Genomic DNA, 21,074 nt, shown 5'->3' on the forward strand with positions numbered 1-21,074 from the left:
AAGTGTAAGGCCCCTCCCCTTCTGGCTATACACCCCCAGTGGGATCACTGGCTCACCAGTTTTAGTACAAAAGCAAGAAGGAGGAAAGCCAATAACTGGTTTAAACAAATTCACTCCGAAGTAACGTCGGAGAACTGAAAACCGTTCAACATGAACAACATGTGTACCCGAAAAACAACCAAAAGTCCCGAAGGACAACAGGGCGGGTGCTGGGTCTCCCAATAGGAGCTAGAAGAAAAGGAATTTACGGTAAGTAACAAAATTCCCTTCTTCTTCGGCGCTCCATTGGGAGACCCAGACGATTGGGACGTCCAAAAGCTGTCCCTGGGTGGGTAAAGAAATACCTCATGTTAGAGCTGCGAGGACAGCCCTCCCCTACGGGGAGGCAACTGCCGCCTGCAGGACTCTTCTACCTAGGCTGGCGTCCGCCGAAGCATAGGTATGCACCTGATAATGTTTGGTGAAAGTGTGCAGACTCGACCAGGTAGCTGCCTGGCACACCTGTTGAGCCGTAGCCTGGTGTCGCAATGCCCAGGACGCACCCACGGCTCTGGTAGAATGGGCCTTCAGCCCTGATGGAACCGGAAGCCCAGCAGAACGGTAGGCTTCAAGAATTGGTTCTTTGATCCATCGAGCCAGGGTGGCCTTAGAAGCCTGCGACCCTTTGCGCTTACCAGCGACAAGGACAAAGAGTGCATCCGAACGGCGCAGGGGCGCCGTGCGGGAAATGTAGATTCTGAGTGCTCTCACCAGATCTAACAAATGTAAATCCTTCTCATACCGATGAACTGCATGAGGACAAAATGAAGGCAAAGAGATATCCTGATTAAGATGAAAAGAGGATACCACCTTCGGGAGAAACTCCTGAATGGGGCGCAGCACTACCTTGTCCTGGTGGAAGACCAGGAAGGGAGCCTTGGAAGACAGCGCTGCTAGCTCAGACACTCTCCGAAGAGATGTGATCGCTACCAGAAAAGCCACTTTCTGTGATAGTCTAGAAAGTGAAACCTCCCTCAGAGGCTCGAAGGGCGACTTCTGGAGGGCAACTAGTACCCTGTTCAGATCCCATGGATCTAACGGCCGCTTGTACGGGGGAACGATATGGCAAACCCCCTGTAGGAACGTGCGCACCTTAGAAAGTCGTGCTAGACGCTTCTGAAAAAAGACGGATAGCGCCGAGACTTGTCCTTTAAGGGAGCCGAGCGACAAACCTTTTTCTAACCCAGATTGCAGGAAAGAAAGAAAGGTAGGCAATGCAAATGGCCAGGGAGACACTCCCTGAGCAGAGCACCAGGATAAGAATATCCTCCACGTTCTGTGGTAGATCTTAGCAGACGTGGGCTTCCTAGCCTGTCTCATGGTGGCAACGACCCCTTGGGGTAAGCCTGAAGACGCTAGGATCCAGGACTCAATGGCCACACAGTCAGGTTCAGGGCCGCAGAATTCCGATGGAAAAAAGGCCCTTGGGACAGTAAGTCTGGTCGGTCTGGTAGTGCCCACGGTTGGCCGACCGTGAGATGCCACAGATCCGGATACCACGCCCTCCTCGGCCAGTCTGGAGCGACGAGTATGACGCGGCTGCAGTCGGATCTGATCTTGCGTAGCACTCTGGGCAAGAGTGCCAGAGGTGGAAACACATAAGGGAGCCGGAACTGCGACCAATCTTGCACTAGGGCGTCTGCTGCTAGAGCTCTTTGATCGCGAGACCGTGCCATGAAGGTTGGGACCTTGTTGTTGTGCCGGGACGCCATTAGGTCGACGTCCGGCCTTCCCCATCGGCGACAGATTTCCTGAAACACGTCCGGGTGAAGGGACCATTCCCCTGCGTCCATGCCCTGGCGACTGAGGAAGTCTGCTTCCCAGTTTTCTACGCCGGGGATGTGAACCGCGGATATGGTGGAGGCCGTGGCTTCCACCCACATCATAATCCGCCGGACTTCCTGGAAGGCTTGCCGACTGCGTGTCCCCCCTTGGTGATTGATGTATGCCACCGCTGTGGAGTTGTCCGATTGAACTCGGATCTGCTTCCCTTCCAGCCACTGTTGGAAGGCTAGTAGGGCAAGATACACTGCTCTGATTTCCAGAACATTGATCTGAAGGGTGGACTCCTGCTGAGTCCACGTACCCTGAGCCCTGTGGTGGAGAAACACTGCTCCCCACCCTGACAGACTCGCGTCTGTCGTGACCACCGCCCAGGACGGTGGTAGGAAGGATCTTCCCTGTGATAATGAGGTGGAAAGGAGCCACCACTGCAGAGAGTCCCTGGCCGTCTGGGAAAGGGAAACTTTCCTGTCCAGGGATGTTGACTTCCCGTCCCGTCCAAGTAAGGGATCACAGAGTGTCCGTGAGTGCAAGACTGCTACCACTGCCGCCATGATCTTGGTGAACACCCGAGGGGCTGTCGCCAGACCAAATGGCAGAGCTACGAACTGAAGATGGTCGTCTCCTATCACGAAGCGTAGAAAGTGTTGGTGCTCTGTAGCAATCGGCACGTGGAGATAAGCATCTTTGATGTCTATTGATGCTAGGAAATCTCCTTGAGACATTGAGGCAATGACTGAGCGGAGGGATTCCATCCGGAACCGCCTGGCGTTCACATGCTTGTTGAGCAGTTTTAGGTCCAGAACAGGACGGAAGGAGCCGTCCTTTTTTGGAACCACAAAGAGATTGGAGTAAAATCCTCGCCCCCGTTCCTGAGGGGGGACAGGGATCACGACTCCTTCTGCTCTTAGAGAGTCCACCGCCTGCAGCAGGGCATCTGCCCGGTTGGGGTGTGGGGAGGTTCTGAAGAACCGAAGTGGAGGCCGAGAACTGAACTCGATTCTGTACCCGCGAGACAAAATGTCTGTTACCCACCGGTCTTTGACCTGTGACAGCCAAATGTCGCAAAAGCGGGAGAGCCTGCCACCGACCGAGGATGCGGAGGGAGGAGGCCGAAAGTCATGAGGTAGCCGCTTTGGAAGCGGTTCCTCCATTTGCTTTCCTGGGGCGTGAGTGAGCCCGCCAGGAATCTGAGCTCCCTTGTTCTTTCTGAGTCCTTTTGGACGAGGAGAATTGGGCCTTGCCCGAGCCTCGAAAGGACCGAAACCTCGACTGCCACTTTTTCTGTTGAGGTTTACTTGCTCTGGGCTGTGGTAAGGAAGAGTCCTTACCCTTGGACTGTTTTATGATTTCAGCCAATGGCTCACCAAACAGTCTGTCTCTAGATAATGGCAAGCTGGTTAAGCATTTTTTGGAACCAGCATCTGGTTTCCAGTCCTTTAACCACAAGGCTCTGCGCAAAACCACAGAATTGGCGGACGCCATAGCGGTACGGCTCGTAGATTCTAGGACAGCATTGATAGCATAGGTCGCAAACGCAGACATTTGCGAAGTTAGGGACGCCACCTGCGGTACTGCTGGATGTATGATAGCATCCACCTGTGCTAAACCAGCTGAAATAGCTTGGAGTGCCCACACGGCCGCGAATGCTGGAGCAAACGACGCGCCGATAGCTTCATAGACAGATTTCAACCAAAGGTCCATCTGTCTGTCGTTGGCATCTTTAAGTGAAGCGCCATCCTCTACTGCGACTATGGATCTAGCCGCAAGCTTGGAAATTGGGGGATCCACCTTTGGACACTGGGTCCAGCGTTTGGCCACCTCAGAGGGAAAAGGATAACGGGTATCCTTAGAACGTTTAGAGAAACGCTTGTCTGGATGAGCGTCGTGTTTCTGGATCGATTCTCTGAAGTCAGAGTGGTCCAAAAAAGCACTTAATTTACGCTTGGGATACAGGAAATGGAACTTCTCCTGCTGTGCAGCTGCCTCCTCTGCTGAAGGAGCTGGGGGAGAAATATCCAACAGTCTATTAATTGCCGATATAAGGTCATTAACCATGGCGTCACCATCAGGGGCATCCAGATTGAGAGGGGCCTCAGGATTAGAATCCTGATCACCGTCCTCAGTCTCATCACAGAGAGACTCTTCTCGCTGAGACCCTGAGCAGTGCGATGACGTCGAGGGTCTTTCCCAGCGAGCTCGCTTAGGCTGCCTGGGACTGTCATCTGAGTCAGAGACTTCAGCCTGTGATGCTTGAGACCCCCTTGAAGTACGGATTAGTTCCAACTGAGGGGGACCGGAGAGCATAGACACAGCAGTGTCCATGGTCTGAGTAACTGGCCTGGACTGCAAGGTCTCCAGGATTTTTGTCATAGTCACAGACATTTTATTAGCAAAAACTGCAAAGTCTGTCCCAGTCACCGGGGCAGGGTTCACAGGCGTCTCTGCCTGGGCCACTGCCACCATAGGCTCTGGCTGACGAAGTGCCACTGGGACTGAACCTTGCACACAATGTGAGTCATTGGAGCCTGCCGGTAGATCAGCCCCACATGCAGTACAAACAGTGTACACAGCCTTTGTCTTGGCACCCTTGCGTTTTGCGGATGACATGTTGCTGCCTCCTCAGAGCAGTACAGGGTGTCCAGCCAAGAAGCGACCTTACAGTGCAACTATATATATATATGGTACCAAGAAAAAAGTACACTAATATAACACTGAGGCACTAGTGGGGCCAGCACTAAAGTGCTGCTTACCGCCCGCTTAGGAGCGGGTGTGTGGTCGCCGAAATCCCTTTAGTCTGGGTCTCCCAGAGCCTGCTGCCTTTCCCCAGCCAGACCGCATGTGTAATGGCTGCCGGCGTCCTTGTGGAGAGGGGGGGCGGGCCCTGGGCGTATACAGACGAAGAGCGGGAAGCCTGCTTCCCACTGTGCCTAGTGAGAGGGCTGGAGCATGTAAATAAGGCTCCAGCCCTCGGCGCTGCCAATTGAGCAGCGTCTCTCCCCTACCCTGATTGACAGGGTGGGGGCGGGAACGAAGCGGCGCTAGGCCGCAGAAGCCGGGGGCTAAAGTTAGAAGCGCCGCCGCCGTAAAAGCGCGGTCGGCGCAAAGTCCCCGGCGCACCACAAGTCGCAGCTGCGCCGCCGCTCCAGGAGCGGTCGGCGCAGTAGTTCCCAACATGTAACGTCACTCAGCAAAGCTGCAGTGACCTAACCCCAGCGCACAGCGCTACTGTCCCCGGCGCACTATAACGCTCAGCAAGCCTTGAGAGTGTCCGTGCCTGCCGGGGACACCGAGTACCTGAATGATGCAGGGCCTTGTCCCTGACTGTACTCATGCTCCAAATCCAGCAGGTTCTCTGGGTCTGTGGATGGAGCCCGGCCTCAGGGCTTGGGGGCCGGCAAGATCCCACTTCCACAGAGCCCTCCAGGGGATGTGGAAGGAAAACAGCATGTGGGCTCCAGCCTCTGTACCAGCAATAGGTACCTCAACCTTACAAGCACCACCGCGGGTGAGAAGGGAGCATGCTGGGGGCCCTATATGGGCCCTCTTTTCTTCCATCCGATATAGCCAGCAGCTACTGCTGACTACAAACAGTGGAGCTATGCGTGGATGTCTGACCTCCTTCGCACAAAGCAGAAAACTGGTGAGCCAGTGATCCCACTGGGGGTGTATAGCCAGAAGGGGAGGGGCCTTACACTTTTTAGTGTAATTGCTTTGTGTGGCCTCCGGAGGCAGTGCTATACACCCAATCGTCTGGGTCTCCCAATGGAGCGCCGAAGAAAAGTTAATTCATAAGCAATTGATTTGACCAACCACATATACTGCTTGAAGTATCAACACTAACAAACTGGGGGGTCAAAATATGTGAATTTTCTTAACCTTGATATTACTATCTATATGTCCTTAAATTTTCTAGCACATGATTTCAAGATTTGTTAACTACAAAACCTAATAAAAATCATTTGAACGTGGAAAATAAAAGTTGGTTAAACCTTTAACACAGAAATCACAAATCTGGCACAAAACAATGTTTATAGCTTAAAATTCTAACTTTGTCAAATGAATGGTTAAAAAATGTTCTAATAAGGCTTTAAATTTTTCAGATTGAGTAGAGGAAAATATCTTTAGAAACATTTTGCAATTATGAAACAAAACCGTGTGTCACATGTAAAAATATTAATTAATCTACAGCCAAAAGGACCTAACTACACTGCTGGGCCTGCCTAACCACCAGAATCCCCCCCAAAAAAAACAGCACTGAAAAAGTTGTGGAAATCCACTAGTGATGTGGTCAAAGAGGTTAGCCGTTTCCAGATAGCTGTATGTAAAACTGAATGCTAGTGTTCATAAAATGGGAAGGTTATTAAAGTAACGTATACAGGTAGAGCAGGGAGGACGTCATGGCCAACAACAATATGGCCGGAAACAGGATTCAGCATTTGTGACAAAGTACCGCCAGTGGGTTTTTATTTTAATTTCACCATCCATGATATATCAGGGATTTTTATTCTGTACAAGCATTAAACATACCTTACCGGGAGCAGTCTCCGGCCTTTCCTAGCACCACACTATCTCCTGAATCCTGGAGCTGCAGATATACAGATATATAGTCGGCTCACTACAGCTTCTGTGTGACCAGTAGTCCCTTTCTCAATGCAAGTCTACGATACATAGGCTTACATTAAAAAAAGGAACTAATGGTCTGCAGCGTAAGCCGGGAAGACAGCGCTGCAGTCACAAGATGGAGGAGTGGGAACAGAACAGAGCTAAAAACAATAAAGGATGGTGACCGGTAAGTATGTTGTAAGATATTACAGGGAAATCTGCTCTTTTCTCCTCGTGGATTGATATTTCATTCTCAGTTGGTGTGTGGGGTCATAATGTACCCTAATATGCCTGAAATGAAAACTATAGAGGTTTGGCTAACAGCTCAGTACATTGATTTGGCGTTGGGAACCAGTGGTACGGCCCCATTTCTTCAAGGTGCCTCAGGAGCAGTTTTTCAACAAAAAGGACAAGTCACATGTTGGTAATACGGTGAGCATCTTGTGTGAGATAAACGCACTACATTGGCCTGTAATATCTCCGGGACTTGTCTCCCATTGAGAACACTTTGGACAGCATTGGTCAGTAATCAAAAAGGGAGTTTTCAGCAGCGGATTTTGAGGATATCCAAGTGCATTCAGCATGGCAGAACATTCTTCAAACTAATCTTTAACCCCTTCAGCCCCAGAGCCTTTTCAGTTTTTGTATTTTTGTTTTTTGCTCCCCTTCAGAGAGCCGTAACTTTTTTATTTTTCCATCAATCTTGCCATATGAGGGCTTGTTTTTTGCAGGACGAGTTGTACTTTTAAATGATACCCTAAGTTTTACCATATTGTGTACTGGAAAACAGCAAAAATATTCCAAGTGTGGAAAAACTGCAAAAAAAGTGTGATCGCACAATAGTTTTTGGGATATTTTATTCACCGTATTCACTATATGGTAAAACTGATGTGTCATTGTGATGCCTGAGGTCCGTGCGAGTTTGTAGACACCAAACATGTGTAGGTTTACTTGTATCTAAGGGGTTAAAAAAATTCACAAGGTTGTCCAATAAAAGTGACGCACGTTTTGCGCCATTTTCCGAAACCCATAGCGTTCTCATTTTTCGGGATCTATAGCTCAGTGATAGCTTATTTTTTGCTTCTCAAGCTGACGTTTCTAATAGTACCATTTTTGCGCAGATGCTACGTTTTGATTGCCTGTTATTGCATTTTGCGCAAAACTTGCGGCGTCAAAAAAACGTAATTTTGGAGTTTGGAATTTTTTTGCCGCTACGCCGTTTACTGATCAGATTAACTGATTTTAGATTTTGATAGATCGGGCATTTCTGAACGTGGAGATACCAAATGTGTATATTTTTTAACCCTTTAATTTTCAATGGGGCGAAATGGGGGTGATTTGAACTTTCAGGTTTTTTTTTTTTAATTTTTAAAACTTTTTATTTTACTAGTCCCCCTAGGGGGCTATAGCGATCAGCAATCCGATCGCTCTGCCCCATCTGCAGATCTCAGCTACAGAGCTGAGAACTACAGATATGGTGCTTTACTCTCCGTGCTGGCACTATGTCGGCATTGAGAGGAAAAGACTCATGTTAGCTACAGGCGTCATCACATAACCCTGTGCTACCATGGCAACCACCGAAAGTCACGTGATCACGCACGTGACTTCCGGTGAGGGCGGCGGTAAGTAAATGTAATGGCTGCGCGCATATACATCTCACTGCCAGACTTTGGCAGCGAGATGTAAGAGGTTAAATGTTGCGAGTGGAAGCGATTCCACTCGTAACATGCAGGCACACATGTCAGCTGTTAAACAACAGCTGATATGTGTGCGGATCGCCGAATCCTGCCCGCGGCAGGGGGCGGGGCTTAACGTCACATGCTCCATGACTGATAGAGCCGTCATTGGTCGTGAAGGGGTTAATGACCCCATAGATGGCAGCCAAGACGGGTGATGCTCGTACTCCATGCTGAACAAATTAAGAGGTTTTGAATTTTTTTTTTTTTTTTGTTTAGAATCATTTACATATCTATTGATCCTGTGATTTCTCGACTTCCTTCTTGGTTTTGAAAATAGTGTTGAGTGTATTTTTCAGTATGTTGGATGGTTAAATGATTAGCGTTATTCAAAACTAAAACTCACGTCACAAAAAAACAACCGCAATACGGCTATGCTGACTGTAAAGTAAAATGTTCTAAGCTCTTCGAAGGAGGAAGAAAAATTATAGCGCAAAAATGAAAACTGGCTCAGATGGAAAGGGTTAAAGGATATAGACCGCTTCAGTGGATATTTTTTTTATTTTATTTTACTTAACTGAATGCATTTTTTTTTTTTTCTTTGCATTACCGAACATTGTTGAACAGTGAATCAGTGAGCTCGTATGATGGCGGGGCTTGTTAGCTCCCCATACACACTAGATGTCGGCCAAACAATTTGTCTGGCAGCTATGTCACTCAATTCTCCATATAGAGGACTGATCGCTGTGCCGAGCGCTCCTGTGTTCACTATGAGAGAACAATTGCCAGATCTCAGAGATAAGGACCGCCAGTCCAAAGTCTAACATGCTGGTTCCTTATATCCTGTGTTGGGAGCCATCATACACAGATTGTCAGCTGAACCTGTAGATATTGGTCATAATGTGTATGGAGGCTTTGCATCTAGTTTCCCTAGCATTGCTTCCAAGACGATATATGACCACATCAAAGTTCAAAATATTTACTAGTCTCCGCCTTTCTCCAAACCCAACCTTAGCGGTGCTACACATTGGCTTAGATGGGATCCCGGATCTTTTAAAAAACATCATTTCTCACATTCTCATAGCTGGCAGGTACTGTGTGGCATACAAGTGGAGGTCGGTGAGCCCCCCTACAAAAAGATAACTAATTGAGAGGATCAACCTACACTGGCTATACGAAACCAACTTGGCCCCTAACCTAGAGAAGAGAACGGTGAGACTTAAACAATGGCACCCGTGGGCCACTTCCCTTTATGCAACCGCCCTCCCCCAGATACAGACACCTACACCATAAATAAATTGATTATGCCTAAGAATGTCTTGTAGAGCTGCTTCCCCCACCCCCTCTCTTTCCCCCCTCCCTCCCTGCTCCTATGTCAGGTTGTTGTTGTAAGGGGTATTTAATGTCCCAGATTGATATTCTGATAATGGCTCGAGGCTATTCCACCTCTTGCTACTCAATGCTCCTGTTCTTGATGTTGTTGTATGAGAAGTTTGTATTTTTCTGAAAACTCAATAAAAACCTTTATGATAAAAAAAAAAAAAAAAAAAAAAAAAGTTCAAAATATTGTAATCATTGATCAGTTACGGAGAACGTTTATAATCTAGATCACTGGCGGACACAAACAGAAAAGGGCAGTAGTCTTAGAACAAAATATCAGCCCTTTCAGTCCAATAACTGATCAAAATGGGCAAGTCCCCCCTGCTTTGGAGGTAGAAATGGGCTCCCTTAACTCTTAGGCTATGTGCCCACGCTAGAATGTCCATGCGGATTTTTTTGCCTGAAAATCCGCAACTTTCGCGGCAAATCCGCACCCGCGGATTTGCCGCGGATTTACCGCGGATTTTGATGCGGATTTCATTTTTTTTTTTTCCCCCATTCAAAACAGAAAATCCGCACCAAAACTGCACCAAACAATTGACATGCTGCAGTTTGTTCCGCATCAAAATCCGCGGCAAAATCCGCAGCGGAAAAATCCGCAGCATGGGCACAGCATTTCCAAAATGCCATTGAAATGGCTGGGGAGTAGCTGTGCTGCAGATTTTCGGCAAATCCGCGCTAAATCCGCGTCAAAATCCGCGTCAAATCCGCGATAAATCCTGTAGCGTGGGCACATAGCCTAAGGCTCCTGTGCAGCAGCACCAATGATTTGTCCGCCCCTGATATAGATAACGCATATATAACCCTGCTGTCAGAGCTCAGTGATTCCCTTACCTCATTCTGCTACGTACAGTGACACAAGCTGGTGAAGCCAAGCAGTTTAATAATTTTAATTAAACACTACTAAATCTAAAACTTTTGCATTCTTTGTGGTATATTTCACAAAATCAAACTGTTTACCTGCTGACTAAACATTTTTTTTTTTATCAGATCACTGACTTCTATTTGCCAAGAAGTAAAAAAAAGCTGGGTGAACATCTATCAAAGTTTGGGATGCCATCATTTTTTCCCCCTGAGAGCTGTATGCAGTTAAAAGGAATTTGTCATGTCCCCAACCGATATTAACCTGCAGATATGGGGTTAACCTGCAGGTTAATGGAGTTCTAAAGCAGAGTGGCCACGGCACTGAAAGCTCTACCACCTCCCGGAAGCCTCCAGTTTTCAGTCATAGGTGTGTGGCTTCAGTCACCGCTCAGTACATGGTGAGTGGTGGCTGTAACCATGCCTCTGTACTTACTGCTGGCTCATCCATATCAGTGCAAATTCGGCTGTCAGTCAGTGTCGGGGTGCGATTACAGCTGCCACTCACCATGTACTGAGCGGTGACTGAAGCCGGCCTAGCCACATCTGTGACTGAAAGCCAATGGCTGCCGGGAGGAATAAAGTTAAGTTCCACACGGTAGCTGAGTTTTCATTTCGACAGCCTTGCCAATTTAGAACGCTATTAACCTGCAGATTAACCCCACATCTGCAGATTAATAGCATTTTGGGAAGTAACAAGTTACCTTTAATTCTCCCATTACCAATGGTAATCTGCCAACTTGAATAGCTATGGATAACAGATCTTGATAGATTATAATTAGTGTTGAGCGAGTAGTTAGCTATTTGTACTTGCTATGCTTTTAGCGAGTACTGTCCACTACTCGCATATTTATTACGAGTACTGGGCACAAAGTAAGTCAATGGGAAATACTCACTAAGTAGCGAGTAACCCGAAAGCTGTATTTTTCGTGCAAGTAGCGAATTGTACGGCTTTCAGGTTACTCGCTACTTAGCGAGTATTCCCCATTGACTTACATTGTGCCCAGTACTCGTAATAAATATGCGAGTAGCGGACACTACTCGTTAAAAGCATAGCGAGTACAAATAGCTAACTACTCTCTCAACTAGTTATATCAATAAGGTTTCAGAAGGCAAAAAAAACCACCTCACAGTACATTCACCACTGTGCTACCAAAAGCACATACCGCATAGTGGCAAACTCTACATGTAGCAACTTAAAAAAGAAGGTTATGAAGAAACGTTACAAATGGTACGGTATTACCTCGCTAACTACATATCTACTACATGAAATGTGAATCATCACTTGAACTACAAATATGTGTGATATATATATAAAAAAATCTTAGCAGACGTTTCATGGGAAACTAGGTAATCACTGAACTGAAACATAATATACCATGTTCCTCCTGTGACCACTGAATGCCAGAAGAGCGTTCTTCAGACACGTAACTATCACATAATATACAAATACAGAGGAGGTCACTGTCAAAGCTGGTTAAGGACAAAAGTAAATTATAGGAGAATGTAAACTCTTACCCACTGATCCAGATGAGCGTCTTTGTGGAGATATGAAACCAGGTGGATTAGTCACAATTAAAGAATGAAAATTTTCAAGCATGGTGTTGTCTGGACCAGTTGGTTGGTCAGTTAGGAACTGGTTAGTTGTTTCTCCAGATGATGGACATCCTCCCCAACCTTGAGCGCATGATACCTGGTTAATGTGACCAGAAAACTGATTGTTAAGTGCAGGACCAAATGGTGGGGGCATCTGTGTACTTGCCAAATTCAAATGTACTTGTGGACTGTTAATAGACGGTGCTGAGAGGGGCGACTTTATATTTGCTTGCTGGAGTGAATCTTGAATATTACTGGACTGAGAATCTGTAACAAAGAGCACATGTTCATCCTGGTGAAGGAGTTTGGAGGGGATCATTGAGCTTAATGGATTCAGATATTGCATCCTATGCAATTCATATGGCTTGGCATTAGAAAATTGTGGAATTCTGCAATTGTCGTCAAGTTCTGCAGCAGCATCATTCATATAAACAGCAACCTTTGGTTCATTCCTATCTGACACTGTTCCCGAAAAAGTCTCCTCCTTTACACTTTTATGTGATGACGAGGGACTATATGGTATTTGGTCACTGGTAAATGAGCAATTATCAGGCCAATTCACCCCAGATGAAGAGCGGATTTCTGCTGACTGATCTAAGGGGCGCACTGTTCTTTGGACTGTAGTAACACCTTTTGTAGACGTGCTGTTTTCGGCTTGTCCCTCAAAGACTGCACTAGTATTTACCACATTTGTGGTCGTTGAGGACATGGAAGAAACCGGAGGATATTTGTTTGTTGGATTAGAGGTCAGGGGAACGCCATTGATGGTTTTCGGGGTGCAGGCGAATAACTGCTTCCTGACGGATGAAGGGCTGTTTCTTATACTTGAATGTTGAGAACTATCAGTTAACTTTGAGGTAGAAATTGAACTTCCAAATAAGGATTCATCAGTCTGTGCAGATTTATCGGTTTCTTGCAATGTGTGTTTTGGAGAAATAATTTTGCTACTTGATCTCACAGGAAATGGTCCCCATGTACAGGGAGATGGTCGAAAAGAGCCTCCGAGCTGAGTAAATGGTAAGTGAGCGTGTCTGATTGGCTGCATGGGTTGGGCTAAGAGCGAAAATTGGGGATGGCTAGTAGACAAAGGAAGTGGTCCATGCATAGGAGGGTGCAAATTTTCCTGTAGGTTTTTGGTCTGTTTTGGAGACGGATACGGGTTCATAACTCTAGTCATCGATGATGTTGCGGTGCTAGAAACAAAGGAAGGGCTCTTGTTGGTAGCCCCCATGCCTGCTCCAGAAGAACTTAGTGTCTTGGGAGCACGAATCAGTCCCTTTGGTATTAAGTCTTCAAGTTCTTTTGCAGGATCTTGAATCAAGGCATTAATCAGTTGTACCACATATCTTGTGGATTCTGTACCTCCTCTGATGGAAAAAAACAAAAACACAAAAGAAAAATGTAAAAGTTTAATATACACTAATACATACATACATACATACATACATACATACATATATATATATATATATATATATATATATATATAGAACTCACTGGGCAGCAGTCATTTATAAAATGTGGCTCTGAACATGATGCAAGTCCCTAGCTACAGGAAAAACTCAAACACTGCAAAGGATATCAAAGTATTAAAGAGCCTAAGAATTCATTATTTAGATTTAAGCCTGAAGCAGAAGAGTTCTGTAACATCGTTCCCACCTGATTAAATAGGTGCTATCATTTTAGTAGCGAACCAAATATTGACTCCATAGAATTTTAAAAGTTCAATACATAAAAAGTTTGATAGTTTTGCTTTGTGTTTTTTTATCTAAATTTTTGATTCTAGAATCCAAAATGACATGCCTTAGCAGCCTGCGCCCCTTTTAGGCTCCAGGAGGAAGCTGTTGTGTGGAAGTACAACATCTCAAGGAGTTTGTACGTTCTTTTATATAATTGCTGTTTGGTTTCCGCGCATCCAGAAGAATTTGGTGGATAGGGGGCAAATGTAAGATGAAACACAGCTTAAGTGGTGTATAAAGCGTTTATGCTCAAAGTATCCACTTAATTTCCTAGGTTTCAACCATAACTGCATTAAAGTATAAAATGCATAAAGGCACAAGGAAACCACAGTTATTTTAAATAATGATAATTGTGAGAGTTAAATTTCTAGACTTCTGCTTCTCGACCTGACGTGCTGGATATCAGCTTCTGGGCCACATCCTGACGGAGGACAACACATCCTTGTGTAAAAAGTGTTTGGAGTTTATCACAAGTTTTGTGTTTTTGTTTGCTGCTTTCTGGAGGTTTGACCAAAGGGTCTCAATGGGATGGAGATCTGGGGAGTTTCCTGGCCATAGACACTAAATATCAGTATGTTATTGAACAAGGTACTTTGTTATCAATTTTGTCTTGTGTCCATCATGCCAGAAAAAGTATTGCTCACCAAAGTGCTTCTGGATCATTGGGAAAATTTGGAACAGATGGATCAGGATATCACTCACAGGACCAGCAATCACAGGCAAAGCAGCGCTAAGCTTATAGCCGGAGCTGGTTCACTGGAATTGTCAGCTTTTAAAGGCATCCAGGCTCCGGAAGTGAGGCCCGGGAGAAGGCTCCGCCCCCTAGCTATGTGGACGGGGAGGCGAACCATGACAACTCCTTCGGATGAAAATCCCCCACATATGAATAGTCTCCGAATGCTTTATTGTTGGAAAGTCATAGACTTATAGTAACATTCACCTTTTCTTCAGAACGTCTTCTAAAAGGTCCCAAAGAGTCTGAAGAAAGCTTCATCAGAGAAAAGGACTTTAATCTATAGTCCAGCCTATGTACTTCTTGTAGAATGTTAGTCTGTCTTTTTCTTGGCTAGGAGTGAATTTGCTGCCCTTCTTAACACCAGGTCAGCCTCCAAAACCTTTCCGCATCTGCCAGCACAATGAGGCAAACATAAGCCTGCTACCATTCCTGAGCAAGCTCTGCACTGGTTCATTTGTACTTGCAATTAATTTGATCACTCGTCATAATCTAACGTTAATGCAAATTGCCATTATAAAACTGAAGCAGCAAACTCTGGGGAAAACAAAATCTGTGGCAGTCTCTAAACTTTTGACAACAACTGTACAATACAAGAAGTACAACATGTATTGTAGTATTTTACCCATAGCCAGGAAGGTTCCATTGTAGGTTTCCTTTAGGTTGTGTTCCATATAGGACCCCTATGCAATTACTTTTTTAATCTATCTGCTTGATTTTCTTTAATCTTCATTTTGTATACAATTTTAGGTTAGCATTTTGGAAGTTTCGGAACAAATTAATAGTTTGCTATAAACTTTTCATGTTACAAAAGTTTCAGCATACACTGGTTGTGCCAGTACTAATATGGTAATCTCAAAGGAGCAGTGTACACTAATGAAGTAATATATACACAATATATAGTAACATTCCACCATAAATACCTTATAGTAATCATTCTCTCTCCATTCTTATCTTTTTGTTTATCAACATCAATATGGGCACCAGTAACCTCTTGAATTGCAGTGATATTACATCCACCTCTCCCCATTATACGAGAGACTACAGAAGCAGGAACAGACAGCTTCTTCGATCTGTAAAGAGAAGATAAAGGTCTACTAAAAAACTGATTGTGCAAGAAGTTTTTTTTTTACTTTATTTTTATTTTTTAAATTTGACAAATCACTGACCTCCTAACAACCTCTTTCCAACCTTCTTCTCTTCGCTGTCCCCGTTTAGGACTACACGCATTTAGCTTCAGATTTGGTAATGCAAGGGGAGGCGCCTTATAATTGGATGAGGGCGATCTACTGCTCGCATCATTTTCAATTCTATATGTATGCAAGTTACAAAAATTAAGAGTGCCTCAGGGAAAAGTAATTCCACATTGAACTTAACATGTATAATACAATACAGTCTTCAAACAGCCACTAATCTACTAAAAAAGGTAAAATTCTTAACCATGTGGTCTTTCAGGTCAAAAAAGTATGAGAATTTGCTATTCACGCTGCACAAACTTTCTAAGTGGAGCTGCTTATAAAAGGGGTTTTCAACTTTAAAAACAGTTGTCATCAATCATGGGTATAAAAGCAAAATAAATACAGCAAGTACCCACCCTCGCGGGGTCCAGTGCCTTCTGTCCCTCACGGCTGTGTCTATTCTGGCTCCAGTGGGGATGTCACAACTACAGTGAACAGCCAATCACTAAGCTCAGCAGCTCTGCTGATGAAGGTGGGAATTGCCAAGTTATATGCTGTAGTTGTGACGTCTGACATCAGTGGTGCAGAAAACACAGATCTGAGCAGCGGTGGAGAGCAGGCACTAGACTCTAAGCAGGGAAACTTACTGCTGTGTGCTATTTTACATGTGGAAACGTATTTTGGGACTTGTTTTGTTACAGTGGAAAATCTCTTTAAGTGTACCGTATTTTCCGGCATATAAGACAACCCCCAAATTTTCCAGTTAAAATATAGAGTTTGGGATATATCCATACACTCGAGTGCAAGCCGACCCGAGTAATATCCCCATTGTTTAGTGAGGTCCGCTGCTGTAATGTCCCCATCGTTTAGTAATGTCCCCATCGTTTAGTAATGTCCCCATCGTTTAGTAATGTCCCCATCGTTTAGTAATGTCCCCATCGTTTAGTAATGTCCCCATCGTTTAGTAATGTCCCCATCGTTTAGTAATGTCCCCTGCTCTAATTCACAGACTAAAAGGCCCCTTTACACACTGCAACATCGCTAGCGATATTGCTATAACATCACCGGTTTTGTGACGTAATAGCGACCTCCCCAGCAACATTGCAGCGTGTGAAACGCATCAGCGACCTGGCCCCCGCTGTGAGGTTGCTGATCGCTACAAATCTTTCAGGACCATTTTTTGGTCCTTTGTTTCCCGCTGAGCAGCATGCATCGGTGTGTTTGATACCGTTACAACGACTTCATTAGCGACTTCCCTTTCAAATAGCTGCTTTAACACGTCCCCAATGACCAGCTAGGTCGTTCTGCAGGTCCGCATCGCTGCTGCGTCATTGGCCAGATCTGCCTGTTTGACAGCTCACCAGCGACTCAGACTTTGTAGTGATCCCGGCCAGGTTGGGATCGCTGGGGGCGATCGCTAGAAAGTCTCAGTGTGTAAAGGGGCCTTAATGGCAGATGATGTAAACTGCCCAAGGCCAATAAGACTAATGTCCCCTGCAGTAATGAGCCCGCTGTTTAATAATGTTCTCTTGCTGGTTCCCTTCTATGCTTTACACAATAAATTATGTTCTCATCTGTCCTCGGTGCCTGCGGTGCCTCCAGCTGCTTCATGCAGTCTACAGGCACACAGCCCCCTCTGTAATAGCGTGAATGGAGCGGCCACTGCAGGATGTGGTCATGGCTTTACTACAGTTGAATGCTTTACGGCGCCAAAAAGCATTCAACTGCAGTAAAGCGCTGACAGCCTCGGCGGCCCTGTGTATCGGACGCGATCATGGAGGAGCGCTTCTTGTGGACCGCAGACAAACAGGCTCCTCCAGGAACTGAGGAGAGGTGAGAATATCTTTTATTGTGTGTAAACGAGGGTACCGTGCACCGCCATATAAGATGACACCCGGCGTATAAGATGACACCCAACTTTTGAGAAGATTTTAAGGAGTTAAAAAGCAGTCTTATACGCCGGAAAATATGGTATTTAATATGGCCAATGTGCTATTAAAGCTTCATGCACATGGACATTATTGCTTTCGTGCCCTATTATCGCAATTAAAACAAAAACAAAACTAACCTTGGTGGAATCTTCGCTGGTACTATTTTGGGCTTTTCTTCCCATTTGTTGAGCAGTAATGAACACTTTTTAACTTTAGACATGTTAATTTCACAGTTGTTAAGTTCTTGGCTCCCATTGTGGACTTGGACTTCCCCTGCACAATCATTGGGGTCCAGGATAACAAAGTCACAGATAACCCCTCCATCAGTTTCTAGATTTTCATCACTCATTTGATTTTTATCAGATTTTTGCCGCGCTTTAGACAGATGCTGGTCAGGGTCGATTAGCTGCATGTTTGAAGGGAGGTCTTTGATTTTGCTCTTTTTATTTTTCTGATTAGTGATTGGTGTAATGATTACATTGCTTCTTTTGCCAAACACATTTGTAAACGTAGTTGACGTTGCAGAGATGCCAATTGTAGTCATTGTTGTTGCACTTGGTGGCTCTATGGGAACGTCGTCGTCGTCCTCTGTAGTGAGAAAAATAAAGTGTGAGCAATAATTGAACGCTGTGCAGGAGGGTTCTCTTCCGCCAGACCTGACACTGCATGGAAAGAACTGCACGCAGGCTGCGGGGGTTACATACGTCATGCGCATGCACAATACGTGCCGAGTTGGTGGCTGCTTCAACAGCCGGGACACCCAGCGAGCAGTTAGGTCTCTTCACACCCTATGTTATATGAGGCAAAAGAATACATCTGCCCAATCCCAATAAGGTAGAAATTTAAAAAAAAAAAGTATCGTTTCATGTAAGGTTACAACAATCCTAATCACAGCATACCAACATTATCTTGTGTATTATTTCAGAAAATACCTTAAAATTATCTTTACTGCATTTCAAACCTACAAACTTGCAAGTGTGAATGCACCCTACGCAATATATGGAGATATGAAACAGTTTAAGGCCTCCTTCACACATCCGTGTCTCTGATACATGTGAAAACTGATATCGCACGCATTAGAGACATGGACACACGTACAACCATTAAAATCAATGGGCTTGGTCACACATCCATGTTTTGACATGGACCATGTCAGGAGCACACGCATATTCGTGTATCCACACTGCAACATGTCCATCCTCTGCCGGCAGCACAGGTGTCACACAGACCGCACAATTATGTGTTGTGTGTGACATGTACTGGAGAAAACATGTCACAAAAATAAAGCATGTTTATACTTACCCGTCTCCGGCGCGGAGGTCTTTGCTGTTGCTTCCGGGCCCGCTTATTAAGCTCATGCATATTCACTTCACTCACCATGGACCCGTAAATAACAGCAGAGACAGCAGCGCAGCAGACAGGTAAGTATATCAGCTCATGCCATCTAGATATCACACGGACAGCATGCGTACAACACGGACAGCATGCGTACAACACGGACAGCATGCGTACAACACGGAGAGCATGCGTACAACACGGACAGCATGCGTACAACACGGACAGCATGCGTACAACACGGACAGCATGCGTACAACACGGACAGCAAGCGTACAACACGGACAGCATGCGTACAACACGGACAGCATGCGTACAACACGGACAGCATGCGTACAACACGGACAGCATGCGTACAACACGGACAGCATGCGTACAACACGGACAGCATGCGTACAACACGGACAGCATGCGTACAACACGGACAGCATGCGTACAACACGGAAAGCATACGTACAACACGGAAAGCATACGTACAACACGGAAAGCATGCGTACAACACGGACAGCATGCGTACAACACGGAAAGCATACGTACAACACGGAAAGCATGCGTACAACACGGAAAGCATGCGTACAACACGGACAGCATGCGTACAACACGGACAGCATGCGTACAACACGGACACATGCACACACATATGCAGCTTCACCAGAGACCGTGAAAAGCACAAACGTTTTACACAGATGTGTGAAGGCTTAAAAGTAATATCTCTTTACACAAAACAAAAGGTGTTTTTCCATGAACAAAAGCACATTTTAATAAATAGATCTTGCACTAATAAGTTCCACAATTGGATGCGCTCTGGCGCTGCTATAATCTTATGTGACAAAAACAAGGTATTGTGGAGGAGCTGTCTTACCCTTGTAATAGCTGGATTCTGATATCCACTGGTGGGACCCGCTCATGACACTGAATTGAATTCAGACAGGACGAAGGCTTGTATGGCGAAACTAGTCTCTGACTAACCTCCTGTGTTGTTACTATCACTTTTGCTGGATTTTATCTTGATTTTTTCAATAAAATGGATTGTTTTATACTGCCCTCTGGTTCTTGAGGATTACCACTGGATCATTTTCTGCCAAGCTTCTTCATTTTAATCTTATGTGCTCCTGCTGTGTAGTGGCTGTGTCTAACAGTGAAGGGACATGGTGTGACATGTATACAGAGGGAGTATACTGACAGGACAGCACAGGATCTCAGCTGCTGGTTTCTATAAGGAAAAACAGGTTTTACAACCGGCAGGGAAATGTTTTACTTTACAGAGTATCAGCTGTGATCCCGTGCTGTGATGTCTGTATACTCTCGTGTCCTTCCTGGCCTAGAAGCTGTGGTATGATCAGACCATGTCCCTGTACGGTCAGACACGGCCATTACACAGTACATAGCAGGGACACATATATATGATCTCAGCACAGGAACATTTTTTCTTCTTTAAGGAATTAAATTACAGAAATTATTTTTATTCCAAAATCTATTGATTAAAATGTACTTTGTTAATGGGTGAATCTCGGATTTCCACTAGCATATGGCATCCAATGCAAGATGCTAATGACCCTCGGCTCCCACTGTGTTGCGAGCTTGAGACGAGTGTCATGCAACTGTGATGTGATCTTGTGATCAGATCACAGCTCTAGAGGAGAGGGAGGGATTAATATCTCAATCTCCTCTATTGTCAACTGATGCGTATATCGCACTGCACTCTCATATCAGAGTGCAGTATGAGGTTTCACTCGCACCCATAGACTTGCATACACCAGCAGCATGCTGTGATTGTTTACTCGGTGCAATTCAGATGGGAACTGCTTGATACAATAACATTGGACGAGTGGAATGAGAAAAAAAAAATCTCATTCCACTCAGACCAATTTTAATCACTGTGTCCTAGGCCTGAAAGACACTGTAATCATCATCTTTCCTCAGGAGAGCCACATTGCTCCTCTGCAACTTAGCTTCCTGCTTGCTGGGTGGAGGGGCACTGTGAACCCGATGGTCACGGTCACGCTGCAGGTCCAAACTGTGTGCTCTCCCTTTTTGCAAGCAAAGGCAGCTTTGTCTACAGGAGCAGGAGCTCCCACGCTCTAAAGCATCAGGCATCCAAGTACGGGACATATGTAATACGTATTTCTCCAGAACCTGCGGAACAGATGCAATTAGAGGAGGCACTTACATTTTTTTTAATTTTTTTTTTTTTAGTGAAAGGTCCTCTTTAGGCGACG

General features: G+C 45.4%; 1 protein-coding gene across 1 annotated transcript in view; it reads right to left on the bottom strand.

The window, feature by feature from the left end:
- LOC142303259 (ankyrin repeat and KH domain-containing protein 1-like) overlaps window positions 1-21,074 on the bottom strand; it is a 255,586-nt gene that overhangs the window by 15,300 nt on the left and 219,212 nt on the right. The window contains exons 26-29 of the mRNA XM_075344493.1: window positions 17,658-18,108; window positions 15,581-15,721; window positions 15,335-15,484; window positions 11,862-13,306 (exon numbers count right to left, since the gene is read on the bottom strand). Coding sequence (XP_075200608.1) covers window positions 11,862-13,306; window positions 15,335-15,484; window positions 15,581-15,721; window positions 17,658-18,108 — 2,187 coding nt within the window. The remainder of the gene's footprint in view (window positions 1-11,861; window positions 13,307-15,334; window positions 15,485-15,580; window positions 15,722-17,657; window positions 18,109-21,074) is intronic.

Source organism: Anomaloglossus baeobatrachus, chromosome 4 (genome assembly GCF_048569485.1).
Source record: "Anomaloglossus baeobatrachus isolate aAnoBae1 chromosome 4, aAnoBae1.hap1, whole genome shotgun sequence".
Lineage (NCBI taxonomy): Eukaryota > Metazoa > Chordata > Amphibia > Anura > Aromobatidae > Anomaloglossus > Anomaloglossus baeobatrachus.